The 16,905-nt window shown below is 44.8% G+C and overlaps 1 protein-coding gene across 1 annotated transcript in view; it reads left to right on the top strand.

The window, feature by feature from the left end:
* Window positions 1-2,511: 2,511 nt before the first annotated feature.
* PLB1 (phospholipase B1) overlaps window positions 2,512-16,905 on the top strand; it is a 158,744-nt gene continuing 144,350 nt past the window's right edge. Inside the window, exons 1-2 of the mRNA XM_033176174.1 lie at window positions 2,512-2,660; window positions 10,209-10,419. Of these exons, the coding sequence (XP_033032065.1) occupies window positions 10,365-10,419 (55 nt within the window). The 5' untranslated portion in view covers window positions 2,512-2,660; window positions 10,209-10,364. The remainder of the gene's footprint in view (window positions 2,661-10,208; window positions 10,420-16,905) is intronic.

Raw genomic sequence — 16,905 nt, 5'->3', positions numbered from 1 at the left:
CCACACCTGGCAGGATAGACTTTAAACAAGCAATTACAAGCTCACTGAGTATTGGAGAAGTACAGGGGGCCAGAGGAGCGTGAGGTCGGGGCGTCTCCTTGACTAGACCAGAGAAGGCCCATTGTAGGAAGAAATATTTCAACTGAGACCAGAAGGAGAACTAGGGAGGTCAAGAGGTGGGAAGGGTATTGGCACAGTCTGAGAGTTCTGGGCAGAGGAAACAGCACATGTTAGGGCTGCCAGGATGCGAAAAGGATGACATTTTTAAGGACATGATGGAGCCTCAGTGAGCCTGAGGTCAGAGAAGATGGGCCAAGTGGGACTCGAAGCTGGAGAGGAGGAGGGAGCACAGGGCCTTGTAAGTCACACTGCAATGGCTGGACTTGATCTGCAGGGCAATGGGAAGTTGGTGATTGTTTCATACAAGGGTGTGACATCAGGTTTGCCCTTTGACAAGATTGTTCAGGCTGCTGTGTGTGAAAACAAAAAGACTGAAACAAGCATGTATGGATATGGAGCAGCTGGGCAGCCATTCAGGGGAGCAGGGACAGAGGCCTGGGCCCAGCTGGGGGCAGTGGAGATGGAGAACAGTGAGTGGTTTCATGAGCCACTGTTGTCATATCCAATGAGACTACAAATGAGTCGGGAAAGATCGTACGTTTGGTTCTTAACTCCTTGAGTTTGAGGTGCCTCTGAAACATCAAAGTGAAAACTTAATCCATGAATGTGTTTATGGGGTTTGAAGCTTCGAAGAGAGGTCTGACTGGAAATTGAAATGGGGGAATGGTCAACACATAGATTTTTAAGGAAACCATGGGGTATATGTGGTCACCTTGAGAGACAAGTAGAAAGAGGAGGGTCCAGGTGAACTTCAGCAGCAGAGAAGGAGCTGGCAGAGGAGGCCAAGAAGGAACTGCTGGAGAGAAGAAACCAGGAAACTGGAAGCCTGGAGGCCAAGGGCAAGTTGTCCAAGAGTAGGGGCTGAGGTTGGCTGTGAAATGCTGCTGAGATGGCAAGTAAGGTGAGGTCTGAGGACCTCATTGTTTATTGGATTGAACAAATTATTGACCTTTAAGCAATTCTAATAGTGTGAGGAGCAGAAGCTACATTGAAGGGTAGGGACAAGTGAGCAGACGGTGTTTTAGAAAGGTCACCCTGGTGATGGATGCTGACCCGGAAGGGATTGTACGGGACTTCAGGTAAGAGAGATTAAGGTGCAAGAACTCAGCGTCTCAAGATGACTGAGGAAACATGGATCTCAAGGTCAACAGAGAGGAACAAGTAGAAACTTGGTCTGAGCAGCTCTGTCCCAGAAGCAAAGCAGAAAGTGAGTAGGAGATAGAAGGAGGCATCCAGGCTTCCCACAGAGACCACACTGAGATTCCAGCCACTCTCTGGAGAGCCGCGTCCCTGGATGCTCCCCCTTCCACAAACTCCTAGAAGGCCTCTGAGAGTCATTTAAGGACCATACCCAACTGAACAAAAGTGATGTGGTGTTGTGTCTTGGGTTAAGAGACACAAGTTTTTGGTGCAGAAAAACTGGATTGAAAATCTGGCTTTCCCACCTGCTCTCTGTGTGGCAAGTTTCTGAACATTTTTGTGGATTATAAGACAGAGTCTGTTTCAGAAGGATTGTACTATGAAAATATGCAGGAATTAGAACGGAGAAGATGTGGAATTTGAAAATTGTGTCTCCTCAAGTTTTCTCTTCAGGTGCTAACCTTGCAGTTACGAACAAAGCCCTTACTGAATCCATGAAGGAAGAGAGGAACAGGGCACGGCGGCTCATGCTTGTAATCCTAACACTTTGGGAGGCTGAGGTGGGCGAATGGTTTGAACACAGAAGTTCGAGATCAGCCTGGGCAACATGGTGAAACCCCGTCTCTACAAAAAATACAAAAATTAGCCTGGCATGGTAGCACACACCTGTGGTCCCAGCTACTTGGGAGGTTGAGGTGGGAGGATGGATTGAGCCCAGGAGGCAGAGGTTGCAGTGAGCCAAGTGAGCCAAGATCGAGCCATTGCACTCTAGCCTGGGTGACAGAGTGAGACCCTGTCTCAAAAGAAGAAGGAGGAGAAGGGGGGGAGGGGGACTAGGGAGGGGAGGAGGAGGGGGACTGGGGAGGGGAGGAGGAGGGGGAGGAGGGGAAGGAACAGGAGGCTGCAGTGTCAGCTAGTGGTGCCCAGAGGCAGAAGTGGTAGGCAGTCCCTCAGGATGGAGTCAGCTGAGATGGTAAAACTCCTCAGGGCTGTGCCCAGTCCAGTTCGATGTCCCCATGGCTGGAGGTCAGCACAGATCTCTCTGCCTAGCCAGGCCTAGTGGCCAGTCTGCATCAGGGCCCTGGGGACAGAGGCCAGTCACAGTCTCACCTCACCCTCTCCTGCCTACTCTCACACCACCACCCTCTCCCCAGGCAGGACATCAAGGTAAACAGTGGGACTGCATAGCTGGGAGAGCAAGCAAGCTTGCACATCATTGCCAAAGCTATTGACACCCACGTGCCAGTGTCTGATGATGCTGACAGCTCAGCCCCAACAAGCTGATGACACCAAGCCATGGCATCCCATGCCATGCCACCTCAACCCCCTGCTACACAGCCAAAGGCTCAGAGGCCCATTCCAGAGTGACTGCAGAGAGGATAAAGAGATTTCCCCAGCTGGTAAGTTGCCATGGCTGGGGCTGGAAAGGCTCTCTTTCCTCCTTGGACCCCGTGTCCAGGGGAAGCTTTTCTGAGCAGATGATCTCCTCTGAACACAGGCCAGGGGGATATGTGGGGTCAGTGTCCGATGCTTGGGGCTGTTGGAGGCAGGAGCCTCCCACTGTGGTCTGGAGCACATGAGATTCCCAGGGAAAGACTGGGAGCCTTTGGTTATTTCTTTTGGATTTCAAGGACAGATTATAGCTCCCATGGACAGAATGCAAAGGGAATTAAGTGAGGGAAAGATTAGCCCCATAGCAGGTGGTCCTACAGGATCTGCCTGGTGGGCAGAGCATCAAATTTCACATCACTTGTCTCCCCAGAGCCGTCTCCTGGCCCTGCCACGTGGGACCAGGACACGGGATTTCAGCTCAAGAAGATCCAGGGAAGTTTCTCCCATGTGCCAGGGCCCAGCAGCCATACTGGCCTGTCTCCATGGGACCCCCTCCTCACAGTGGAGATGGGGTGGACACGGGTTTTATGCGGTATCTGCTAGCACAGGGTCTGTATTGAGTCTCCTTGGCTTGAACTTGGCCACTTCTTGGCTGTGGTAGAGAGGAAAGGGCTCTGGCCTCTGCCTTAATCACGGAGCAGCCTTAGGCAACTTACTAATCCTCTTGGGGTTGTCTTATCAGCAAAACTGGACTAGAAATACCACTGCTGCTCATGGCCGTGGTGATCCAATCATAAGTGGGAAAGAACACTGGGCTTGGATCAGGGAACCCAAAACCCAGTTCAGGCTCTTGCCTGCCTCTTTCTTTGCCTCAGTGTCCTCCTCTGTACGATGGGAAGAGGACGGGACTAGGTGGCTGTTAAGGTCCAGGTGCTCACTGACTAGTTCTGACCTAGTCCCTGTTGCTTTCCTGCCACTGGGTGGGATTCTCCCCAAGAAGGGGAGAAGGAAGGGGCACACTTGGGTGTCCACAAGCTCAGATGGATGCGAGAATCCCATTTGGGTCTCTGGTCCTTCTGAGATGGTACTAAGGGCGACACTCTTCAGGTGCCTTCTGCCAGGACAAGTGGTGCTTCCTCCACAGGATAGTGGGGGCCCTGGGGCTCAGGCTGTATGATGATTGGGGTGGATACTCAGCTCAGACTAGGTCCAGGAGAGAAGGGCCTATTGCCAGACTCTCCTAAAAAGTGTGTGCATGAGCTGAGGGCTGCTCCCTGCTAGCTGAGAATCAAGAGCCTTCCCGGCTTCATCCTGGGGATGTTTAGGACATTTCACAGGTACAGCTCGCAGTCACGCTGGGGCCATGCTGCTGGAGCAGGTAGAAGACTTGAATCAGAGCCTCCTTTTAAACCTACTAGTTGGGTGATCTTAGTTTAGACTCCTACCCTGAGGAATGTAGCTGGTATTAAATGAGACAACATTTATAAATTTGAATAACAAGGTGCCTGTCACCTACTAGGTACTCAACAAATGCTATTTAAATCTGGACCTGGATTGTAGGAGCTCTCATGGGTTACAGGTGGGCAAAGATGTTGACCCTCCTAGCCCTTCAGGACTGCCAGGAGGGCCATGGGGCTGTTTAGGACCCCTAACTGGTCATATCAGGCCAAAGACTGCCTTCTCTGGTTTCCTTCTGTGCTGTACAAAGATCACCATCTTCCATGTGCTGGGAGGAGTACAGGTTGGGAAGCAAAGCACTAATAAAGTTCCCAGTCATTGCTAAAAGGGCTCTGGGGGTCTAGGAGACCCTGAGTCTGAAATGGCAAGAGGGAGAGGAGGGAGAAAGGGACCAAAAGGCAAAGTAGCCATGTGGCTTGGAGGATGCCTGGGCTTCCCATCACATTGCCACTGCCACCGTGGGGAAGGGATGAGATGAGCTTACACCGCATGCAAAAGAATGGAATCCATGCTGCCAGTCTCACAGCTGAGGAAACAGAGGCATAAGGAAGAGGAAATGACTGCGGGTGATCATAGGCATCACAGTGGATCTGGGACTCCAGCCCACGCATCCTGGTGCTCAATGACGGGCCTTCCTCAGGCACCAGAAACCAGCCCTTTCCCGCCTACTCCCTGACCTCTGGGAGAGAAGTCCCAGCACCTTACCCAGTGTCTCTTCCCTGGATTTCCCATCTGGAGAGGCTGTTAGGCCAGCCTGATTTTGTCAGCGCTGAGTAGCCTGTCCTGGCATCCTGCTGTGTCTGGTGAACCTCTTCCTTGTCCGAGGCAGCAGAGATGGAGCCCTCTTGTCCCTCAGTGCTGGGCACTAGGCAGGTCCCCGAGAGCTCTGGCTCTGCTGGAGCAGCAGTTCTAGCCTTGGCTGCACATCAGAATCTATTGATGAACTTTAAAAAGGATCAATGCCCATGTCCCACCCTGGACCGGTTAAATCAGAATCTCTGAGAGTGAAGCCTGGGCACGAGTATTCTTTTAAAAAGTTCCCCAGGTGGTTCCAGTGTGCAGACAGGATTGAGAACCACTATGTGGAAGAATGATGCTGTGTGTGGCCTTGGGGAAGAGCTTGACCCCTGAATCCCCATGTTACTTCTCCATGGTCTGTGCCCATCATGCTTCGTGGTATTGGGCAGTGTACCTCTCTTCTTCCTCAGCTTTCTATCGTAAAATATGCTTTTATTCCTTTTTACATCCTACTCTGCTGATCTGATCTTTTTGTAGTGTCTTGATCTCTTTCCTTTTATTCTGAGTTTCATTTATTTATTCATTCATCCAACATCCAACAAATGCCTGCTATGGCAGGCAGTATGCTAGTGCTGGGAACATAGCAAAGAGCAAGACAGGCCAGGTCCCTTCCCTCATGGAGGGTGCATTCTGCTGGGATTTGCCCTGTCAGTCTTTCTATTTTTATTAATCAGGCTGTGATATTTGAAAACTGTATTTTTTTTCTAGAAATGTATTGCTAGTACCTTCTTCATTTTATCTCTTCCTTTTTCATCCCTTAGTTAATCTCTTCTTCTCTTTAGTATCTTGATTATAAGGAAAGCCTCTGCCCAAGGAAAGCTAAGTCAGCCCAGTTACTTGCATTAGACAATGTTTTGCATGCATGTACCCAGGTCTTATTGGAAATACACAGGAGCCCTGGCATCTAGATAATATGCCAGGTTTGGAGAACCTAATCCAAGGTTCCTTTTACTTCTGTGACTGGGAGGGGTGATGGAGAACACAGGCCAGTTAAACCAGTTGTTTCTTTGCCCCTGGAGAATTCTCAACCAGTGAACGAAGATTTGTGGGGGGCTTGGTATATTCAGAACACTGGGCTAGGTACTCCTGGGGGAAGAGTTTTGGGGGTGCTAAGATGGTAGGAACAGAAAGGTCCAGCCCCTCCTTGCTGGGAACATAGGACTATCTCCATGAAGAAGGCATGAGCAATGCAAAGCCATCATGGTGAGGTTCAGTAGGAACTTCAGAAAAGCTGAAACTTGAGGCAGCAAATCCCCAGGGCATTACTGCCATAATGCAGATTACCCTGAGATAGACGGTACTTTGCTTCCACCCCTCCCACAGTTCTGGTGTGTCTTCCTAAAACGGGCATCAAGGGGCCCTTGTCCAAGATGGCAGGCTGCTGGTGCACACTTCCCATCACATTGTCAGAGCTCACTCAGGTGCCAGGGACTAAATTTTCCTTGTTGAAAGAAGAGGACAATTTGATTTACTCTCTGCTTACAGTCATTAAAAAGCTTGACCTGAAGCTGGGTGTGGTGGCGTGTGCCTGTAATCCCAGCTACTCAGGAAGCTGAGGCAGGAGGATTGCTTGAGGCCAGGAGTTTAAGGCTATAGCGTGCAATGATAATGCATGTGAGTAACTACTGCAGTCCAGCCTGGACAACAGAACAAGACCCTGTCTCCAAAAAAAAAAAAAAAAAAAAACCTTGACTTGAATTTACCCTTCTTCCTAAGACTCAGGGCCATTCGTAGACATTGCTTCTAGCTCCTAACACAAGGGAATTGGGTCTAGCTACATCTTTAACCAGAAGGAAAAACAAACCTGTTTTATTTTTTTCAAAGTCTAGGGATTTCTTTGTGGATTTATTACTCTCTAAAGTTGTGGTGGTTTTCAATTTTTTTTTTTTGACTGTGACCTACATTAAGAAAAATATATTGCATCACTACATGTAGCTGAAACAAAAGTTTTCCTGATACGTTACTTACCCTTGTTATATTGCAATGTCCTCAGATATTTTACATTCTGTTTCATTTTTTTAAATGGGCTGATCATTAACCAAATCAAACTGATGGGATAATAATGGGTTGTAAACCCCCAGTTTGGAAAAATACTTGTGGAAGGCCTGTACTGCTTTAATCCACATGGGCTCTGTGCCAGGAGCTTATTCTTAGACAGCAGCGAATGCTCATTTTTTGAGATGGAGTCTCGCTCTGTTACCCAGGCTGGAGTGCAGTGGCGTGATCTTGGCTCACTGCAAGCTCTGCCTCCCGGATTCACGCCTCAGCCTCTAGAGTAGCTGGCACTACAGGCACCTGCCACGACACCTGGCTAATTTTTTGTATTTTTAGTAGAGACGGGATTTCACTGTGTTGGCCAGGATGGTCTTGATGTCCTGACCTTGTGATCCACCCCCCTCGGCCTTCCAAAGTGCTGGGATTACAGGCGTGAGCCACTGTACCCGGCCTGAATGCTCAGCTTTTTCAGTGGCCAAGAAACCTCTGAGCAAGGTATGTGCTACCATCCCTGAAAGATGCTAATTCAGGGGCCTGTGCCTTCCCAAAAGGAGCACCTGGTGATTCTTGCTAAAATCTGAAATGGAGAATATTTCTTATCCTCTTTTATAGGACATATCCTCTTAGGACATTTTCTAGCAAAAGTCGGAGAACAAAAGTTTCTGGACAAGTGGTGGAGCCTTTGACTTCAGACAATGACTTTCCCCTTGTTTTCATAGCTGCTACTAGACCACGTAGATAGCAGGTACCAGTTAAGTTGCCATACCTGTAAGGGTTCCAAGAGGCTGGGCAAGGTGGCTCATGCCTGTAAATGCAGCACTTTGGGAGGCCAAGGTGGGAGGATTGATTGAGCCCAGGAGTTCAAGACCAGCCTGGGCAGTATAGTGAGACCTCATCTCTATTTTTCAAAAAAAATTTTAAAAACAGTGCCCAAGAACTATTCACAATAGCAAAGACTTGGAACCAACCCAAATGTCCATCAGTGATAGACTGGATGAAGAAAATGTGGCACAGATACACCATGGAATACTATGCAGCCATGAAAAAGGATGAATTCATGTCCTTTGTAGGGACACAGATGAAGCTGGAAATCATCGTTCTCAGCAAACTATCACAAGGACAGAAAACCAAACACTGCATGTTCTCACTCATAGGTGGGAACTGAACAATGAGATCACTTGGACACAGGGTGGGCAACATCACAGACTGGGGGCCTGTCGTGGGGTGTGGGGAGAGGGGAGGGATAGCATTAGGAGATATACCTAATGTAAATGACCAGTTAACGGGTGCAGCACACCAACATGGCACATGGATATGTATGTAACAAACCTGCACATTGTGCACATGTACCCTAGAACTTAAAGTATAAAAGAAAAAAAAAAAAAGAGTCCCTGAGAAATGTTGCTTCCCCCACAGCCTCACAGTTGGTGAGGATTCCTTGTTGCATGGATGGGACTCCGAGATTTATTCTACCTAAAAGGACATCTAGTCTATCCTGTACCAAATGCCTTCCCAGAAATCTAAATGTTTTTAAGGCATTTCTCAATTTTTCTAAAGGTGAAAGAGGTTAGAGGAAGGACAGTAACCCAGTTAGGCTGTGGTAGTCCTGGAGAGAAGCAGTTAGAGATGGAGCGAGTACCTGGAGCGTGGAACCAACTCACTTCTGCCCATGCCCCATGTCCTTCCCACCCCACCGCTAGCTGGCCTACACATGAGTGGGGACCTTGGCCTATTCAGCCCAGGCAAGTTCAGTGATGCTCCTCAAAGCTGCGGGTGGCGTGGAGCTCCTGACATCCTTAGTAGTGGGACAGCAGCTCTGGCTTCTCATTGAACTTGGCGGCAGTTTAGTGAAGTTGACAAGTGTCCACATGTCCAGGGGCATCTGTGCTCACTTGGCCCCCACAGACCTTGGCCTCGGGTGTATTTTCTTCTTCCTTTTCTGTGTGTCTGCATGTGCTGCCCTCTTCCAGGCTCTGGAACTAGCTGATGGCCAGCTGGACTAAGTGTATCAGTGTCCACACACCTCTGGCATGTCCCAATACACCTCTACAGTACTGAGGCTTAGGGTAAGCCTTTGGCATTGGCTAAATCAGTGGTGACCCACAAGTCACACATTTTCTGAGCAGTTGAGAAAGGGAGACAATATCCTAAACCCAGAGACTCAGGAACAAAGGGCCACCCACTTCATCTTCACTTTCTACCCAAGACAATAGAGGTTATAACTGTAATTTTTTAATTTTTTATTTAATTGAGATGGAATCTTGCTCTTGTCCAGGCTGGAGTGCAGTGGTGAAATCATAGCTCACTGCAACCTTGAATTCTTGGACTCTTGCCTCAGCCTCCCAAGTAGCTGGGACTACAGGTGCATGCCACCATGCCTGGCTAATTTATGTTTATTTTTTATAGAGATGTGGTTCCCCAGGCTGGTATTCAAACACCTGGGTTCAAGTGATCCTCCTTCTTTAGCCTCCCAAAGTGCTGGGATCACAGGTGTGAGCCATTGTGCCTGGCTGTGATTTTTAACTATGAGAAAAGTGGGCCAGCCAGGAGATCAGGATCTGAGGTTGGGTCATGGGAACCAGCCCCAGAGTCTTAGCTAGACCTCAGAAGTCAGGATCCCAGCCTCACGCCCACAAGTGTGGCCAGAAAGTAAGGATAATTTAAATATATTTGTTCCTATCAACCAAGGCAATTGTTTCTTGATATTTGTGTAAAAAATTTAAATTCTACCCTCAAGGGTATTTGTCACTCAGGCTTTAAATGCCAGCTCTGTCTGCCCAGTTTGGACCCAGCCCAGCATTCCTTAGTTTGCCCAAAGGAAACAGCTGATTTCATCAAACTTGGTTCCCTCTCTGGCTTGTACCTCTGAATTCAATGTGCAGACAACAAATCTACGGTGTGCGCACCCGCCCAACACAGCTGGCCACCCATGGGTTTGGAAATGGGGGGACCAGAAACAAACGTCTCTGTGTCATGCAAACCAGGGAAACTAGCAGAGCTGCTGAGACACGGGGGGAACACGTTTCACATTTGGAGGTAGCTTTACGGTTTACAGTTGTTACAAGGTGCTTTTGATCTCCTGGCTTACAGCTGAGAAAGCTGAGGCCACGTTAAGGGATACACCCAAGTTCCCACAGCTGTGGCTGATTTGGAACTCCGACCAGCACCTGGGATTCCCAGGCCTGCGTTCTTCCCAGCAGACCCTAACACTGCCAATTTCCGGGCACTCGCCATCATGGAAGGCTGTATGGAGGCAGCTATGCAGCCCTGGTCTGTCAGTGTCTATGACTAGAACATGTTACCCATCATTGACTCATCTGCCTTAAGAACTCTTCCACCTAAATGTTAATATTTATCATTTACAGCCCGCCACTGCCCCCTTTCAAAGGTGAACACAGTAAAATTTATGACAGGTGCACTATCAGAACACAGAGGAGCATAAAAGCAGGAGGAGGTGTGATAGCCCATCCATCTGCTGGAGCAGCACTTCCAGAGGCCTGAGTCACCTGGAGCATTCTGGCATGGGGCTGCGGCCAGGTGTTTTCCTCTTGGAGCTGCTGCTGCTTCTGGGACAAGGTAAGTGTGCCTTTTGCTCAGAGGACAACCAATGGTTTAGTCCCGCTGGTGTCCCATGTTGCTTAGGCAAGGGATATGCGAAAGGAGTGTGTGCGTTTGGTGAGATAAAGCACAAAGCGTACAGTTCAAGAATAAGAAGCCTGGTTTGCCTCCTGTAGAATGGGATGCAGAGGATGCCTGCACAGGGTTACCTGTCTGAAAGGCTGCCGGGAGAGAGGCAGATCTTGGGATAGGAGAGAAGTGTGGTCGGGCAGGAGCACCATGGTACGAGAAAAAAAACCCTGGATTCTATTTGTGCTGTGTGGCTTTGGGCAAGTTCTTCCACCTCTCTGGACCTTGATTTTTTTCATCCTTAGGAAATAATACTGCTACTACTACTAGGCACATTTTGATACTATTTAATGCACATTTAATGCTGTTACTATTTATGAGCTTTTTCTTTCTTTCTTTCTTTCTTTTTTTTTTTTTGCTGAAGGACAAAGGAAGACAGATTTCCGGAAGATAAATTCTGAAAGATTGCCTACATTCTTTAGTGCTACGAAACAGAGTGCTGAACTTTCCCTTTGCTCTCCCTTTGCAGAGGAAGGCAGACTCTTTTACACTGAAAAGGGCCTTAAAGATGATCTTTCATCTTCTCCAGATGAGAGGACGGGGTCTGGAGTGAGAAGGCACTTGCCCTTGACTCCCCAGAGAGAGAGGAGGAGCACGGGACAGAGTCCTGGGCCTGCCTAGGGTCTGAATGCAGGCTTGAGGCTCCTCTGGGGCAAGTCAGTTATTGCTCTGAGCCATGGGGGAGAATGGCGATGCTTGCTATGCCTTCAGAACAGGATGATTGTATTTCCTTGATTACTAATGAGGCCAAGGAGGGTTTTCATATCGATTGTTTGAGTTTCTCTTTTGTGAAGTGCCTGTTCAAGTCTTTTGCCTATTGATTTTTTAGGAGTTTCCATATATGCTGTACACTAGCTCTTTGGTGGTTGCATATATGACAGACATCTTCTGCCACTCTGAAGCTTGTCCTACTCTATGGGGACTTTTGATGAGCAAAATTCTTAATTTTGTGTAAATAAATGAAGACCACCCAAATGAGGACAAACAGAGGCTATTTATTCAGAGCTTGCTGTAGCAAGACATAACTTATGTTTGGCCAAGATTCAAAGGCAGGCAGGGGAGCGGGAAAGCTTCACAGTGGAAAAAAAGGGAAATCTTCAGATCTGATCTGGTTGGAGGTTGTTGGTTTCAGGGAGCTGGGGACCAGCTGACTAGAGGCAGGGCATCTGAAGTTATCCAGTTGGGAGTGTATCTGGCTTTCTCTGAGTGGTCCTGAGTTGGAAGCAGAGCAAAACATAGAGAAGATGGCAGTCATTAACCAAACCTGACCATTCTGGGCTGATTGCTGCAGAGGCTGCAGTTCGGTTCTCTGGGCTGGCCGATTGCCGACTGTGGCTCAGAGTTCTGTTGTATGTAGTCCCACCATTTCCATTTGTATATTCTCTTTTTTTTTTTTTTTTTTTTGAGACAGAGTCTGGCTCTGTCACCCAGGCTGGAGTGCAGTGGCTTGGTTTTGGCTCACTGCAACCTCTGCCCCCGGGTTCAAGTGATTCTCCTGCCTCAGCCTCCGGAGTAGCTGGGATTATAGGTGTCTGCCACAATGCCTGGCTAATTTTTGTATTTTTAGTAGAGATGGGGTTTCACCATGTTGACCAGGCTGGTCTCAAACTCCTGATCTTAAGTGATCCGCCTGCCTCGGCCTCCCAAAGTGCTGGGATTCCAGGCATGAGCCACCGTGCCCAGTCTTTATTCTTAAGTATATGTATTTTAAATCTTCCTTTATGGTTTGTGCTCTTTGTATCTTAAAGAACTTCTTTCCTATCTCAAGGTCATGAAGATACCCTATAATTCCTTCTAAAAGCTTTATAAGTTTACTTTTCTCATTTAAGTCAATCCCCCTACATCTAGGATTGACTTTTATGAATAATATATGAGAGGAACCCAATGCTGTCATTATTATTTCTTTTTGAGATAGAGTCTCACTCTGTCGCCTAGGCTGGAAGGCAGTGGTGCAGTTATGGCTCATCGTAGCCTCAACCTCCCAGGCTCAAGTAATCCTCCCACCTCAGCCTTCCAAGTAGCTGGGACCACACACCCACTCAGGTTATATAATCAAAATATTGTGTTCAGGCACATGCCACCACGCCTGGCTGATTTTAGTGTTTTTTGTAGAGAAGGAGTTTCACCATGTTGCCCAAGCTAGTCTCCAACTCCTGGGCTCAAGCAACCCTCCTGTCTTGGACTCCCAAAGCGTTGAGATTACAGGTATGAGTCACCACATCCAGCCCCTCATTTTTTTTTAATGCAGATACCCAGTTGTCTCAGTACCATTTATTGAAAAAGCAGTTGTTTCCCTACCACTGTGAAGAGCTGCCTCTGTTTGTACATTAAGGATTCATGCATGTTTCCGTCTGTCAGTACTCTTTTTTGCTCTATTAGTTCATTTATCTGTCTCAGGGCCAATAACACATTGTCTTAATTTTGTAGCTTTATATTAACTTCTGTTTTTGAGAAAATAAGTCTTCCTACTTTTTCTTCTTCAGAAGTGCCTTGGCTTTGAATTTCCATGTAGATGGTACTATCAGCTTGGCAATTGTCACTGGAGAAAACCTGTTGGGATTTTGATAGAGATTACTTTGAATTCTATGAATCAAGTTGGGGAAAATACACATCTTTACAATATTGAGTCTTTCAAGTCATGACTATGTATTTAGATCTTCAACGCCTCTCAGAGTTTTCTCTGTTGCAGGCATGGACGTATTTTGTTAAATTTATTCATAGGTTTAGATATTTTTGTTGTGTGGCAAGAGGGTTTTTAAATTTTAGTTTGAAAATGTTTGTTATTGTAAATTTTTATTTTGAAAATGTTTGTTGTAAATTTTTATTTTGAAAATGTTTGTTATTGATATATAGAAATAAAATGAATTTTTGTGTTGATTTTGAACTCAACTAAACTTATAAATTGTAATAATTTATCTATATATTCTTCTGGGTTTTCTATTAGGTTGGTGCAAAAGTGATTGCTGTTTTGCCATTACTTTTAATGCTGCTTAATGCTCACACCAGAAGAGCTAATTCACATAGCATTGTTCCAATTGACCTTTTAAAAAATAGAGAATCCAGGCTCAAGTCTGGATTAGTGCTCTATTTCTTTGTAACAAAGCAACGGCAAAATAGCAGTCAACCTAACACCAACCTAACACTTGTTTTGCACCAACCTAACACACATAATCCTGCCAATAATGACGGTGTTGTTACTTTTTCTTCAATCCGTATACCTTTTATTTCTTTTTCTTACCCTACTGTGCTGGCTGGTACCTGCACATTTTTTTCTTTTTTTCAAAGAGTTGATGATTGGAGGTATTCTTGTCTTATTCCCAAGTTCAAAAGGAAAATGTTAGGCTGGGCATGGTGGCTCACGCCTGTAATCCTAGCACTTTGGGAGGCTGAGGTGGGTGCATCACCTGAGGTCAGGAGTTCAAGACCAGCCTGGCCAACATGGTGAAACCCTATCTCTACAAAAATACAAAAATTAGCCAGACGTGATGGTGGTTGCCTGTAATCCCAGCTGTTCGGGAGGTTGAGGCAGGAGAATTGCTTGAATCTGGGAGGTGGAGGTAGCAGTAAGCCGAGATTGCACCACCGTACTCCAGCCTGAGTGACAAAGCCAGACTCTGTCTCAAAAAAAAAAAAAGGAAAATGTTTAACTTCTCATCAGTAATTGTGCTGTTTGCTAAAGGCTTTTTTGTAGATATGCTCTGAGATTAAGAAACCTTTATTCCAAATTTGCTAAGAGATTTTTTTAAATTAGAAGTGGGTATTGAAATTCATCTAATGCTTTTTCTGTACTTATTGGGATGATTGCATGGCTTACTCCTTTCATCTGCTAATGTTGTGAATTAAATAAATTGACTTTTTATTATTTTGTTCATTTCTTCAGTCATTGCTTATTAGATTTATCAAAGACCACACATTGCATTTATTTGTCCTGTCTCTTTAATCTCTTTTCATCAAGAATAGTTCTCTCAGCTTTTTGTTTATTTTGTGTCGATGAACATGTTCAGCTAGTTTTTGTGTGTGAACAACAAACAGTGATGTTCTTGAATCCCCCAGTTGGTGATGCCAAATTTGATAACTTGGTGAAGGTGGCGGCTACCTGACCTTTTTCCCTTGTGAAGGTACCTTCCCCATGTGGTTTATAAATCATCCATAGGGAGATACTGTGAGACTGTGTGACTACCCTTTTTCCCAGGGATTTTTTAGCATCCATTGATATTTCTTGCCTAAATTTTTACCATGGTGATTGTAAGACAGTGATTTTTCTATCATTCCTTCTTCCTTCTGCTATTGTTAGTTGGGTTTCCTCCATAAAAACGAGATTCCCTTTTTTCCCCCACTTAAAAAAATATTTAACTGAACTCCTCACTCCTTTTTGTCTTATCTTTTTCATATGAAATTCATCTATGGGAGGCTAAGCAGGGAGGATAGCTTGAACCCAGGAGTTGGAGACCAGCTTGGGCAATATAGTGAGACCCTGTCTCAAAAAAAAAAAAAAAAAGAAAAGAAAAGAAATTCATTTATGGACTCTTACTAACCTGTGTATTGTAATCCAGGCCTGTTATTTTTCATTTTGATGTCCAAGTTATGACAGATTTGGCCAGTGAGAGCCTCTTCAAGGTGACTTCTGTGTCCCTATCAATTTTTAAGCACTTTTAAACTTCATGGTACAAGATTTTCCCAGCTAACCTCGTATTTCCTCTATCCCAAACCTGGAATCAGCTGTTTCTTCAAGGCTTCCATTGATAGGGGAGTGTTATTTAGAAACCAAAGTCCAGGTGCTGGGAATGTTGGCTGCTGCTGAAGTGTTATTGTCTAGGCCTTCTCAGTGACAAAACTAAGAAATATAGTTTTCTTTTTTAAAAGCACGCAATAAATTTATAAAGATATCTTTCATTTAGGTAGAATTACACTTTTTCATCTCCCTCTTTCATTCCATATTTGTATTGTCCTTCACCCACAACGCAAATCTGGGTTACATACACATCAGTGTTTACTCACTTGCTAAATCCTACAACACAGTACTGGAATTGCTGTGACAACACCACTAACAACAAATGAAGTTCAAAATTCCTTTGCCCTTCTTCTGTCCTTTAGAATATATGCCACTCAGGGTGTATCATCAAAATATTGTGTTCAAAATTGCTTGAATTATTTTTTGTTCTCTCTGTGTAATTATATAACCTAGTTGGCATACAGTTAAGTGTGTCTGTTTGTATTTAATTTTGTTTCTTCCATTCTTGCTTTTTACTAAGTTTTTTCAATATATAAAACATTAACGTGGTTCGAAAGTCGAAACTATATGAAAAGATGTACTCAGAGAGGTCCCATCCCCTTCCCCTACCCTTTCTATCCCATTTCTATCATTCCTGTAGGTAACCAATTTTATTAGTTTAATATCCTTTGTTTCTTTTTGAGAAAATACATTTTTATTTTCCTTTATTCTTACACAAGATAACCTACTATACGTGTTTTTTGCATTTTGATTTTTTTTCACTTAATTATATGTCCTGGAAATAATACTATATCGGTTCAGAGATCTTTATTTTTTTCCAACTGCAGAATATTCCAATATGTATTGTATATTCCACCAGCCTCCCAACATGGCCGTTAGATTGTTTCCAATATTTTGCTATTACAAATAATACTGTCATGAACAGTCCTATGCATGTATCTTTTTCAAGTTCAGCTTATGCTAGGCTATACATCTAACTTAGGATAAATTCCTAGAACTGGGGTTTCTAGGTCAGAGGGTGAACACATATATAGATTTGTTAGATAGTAACAAATTTACCTCTGTAAAGATTTTACCAGTTCTCATTCCTACCAACAATATATATGAAATTGCTTATTTTTCCATAGCTTGACAATAAAGCTATATTGACAATAAAACATGCAGTCAAGACTTAGAATTTTTGCAAATGTTACAGGTAAGAAATATTTTAATTTATCTTATTACAATGTAATTTGATTATGTTTTGATATTTTTAAGGACCATGTGGTCTTAAGGTTACAAAAAGCAATGGGAAATGAATATTTTCCTATTCAGTTAGATGATGGCCTTTGGGAATCATACGTACATACATAGCATATGTATGTGTGTGTGTTCATATTAAGGAAATAACCATAAATTTCTACCTCCTTGAGTTTTAATTAATCAGAAATTCATATTAAATTTTGTTAAAGGCCTTTTCGGCATCTATAGAAATAATCATATAATTATTTACTCTTAGATCTATTATGTTGAGTTATATTAATAGACTTGCTAATACTGAATGATCCGTGCATTGCTGGCATAAAATCTAGTTGATCATGGTGTATTTTTTTCCTTATATTGCTAGGCTTAGTTTACTAACAGTTGTTTCAAGTTATTTTTCT

Source organism: Trachypithecus francoisi, unplaced genomic scaffold (genome assembly GCF_009764315.1).
Source record: "Trachypithecus francoisi isolate TF-2019V2 unplaced genomic scaffold, Tfra_2.0 Lachesis_group17, whole genome shotgun sequence".
Taxonomy (NCBI): domain Eukaryota; kingdom Metazoa; phylum Chordata; class Mammalia; order Primates; family Cercopithecidae; genus Trachypithecus; species Trachypithecus francoisi.
Note: the sequence above shows the minus strand (reverse complement) of the source record. Positions and strands in the feature narration are given on the sequence as shown.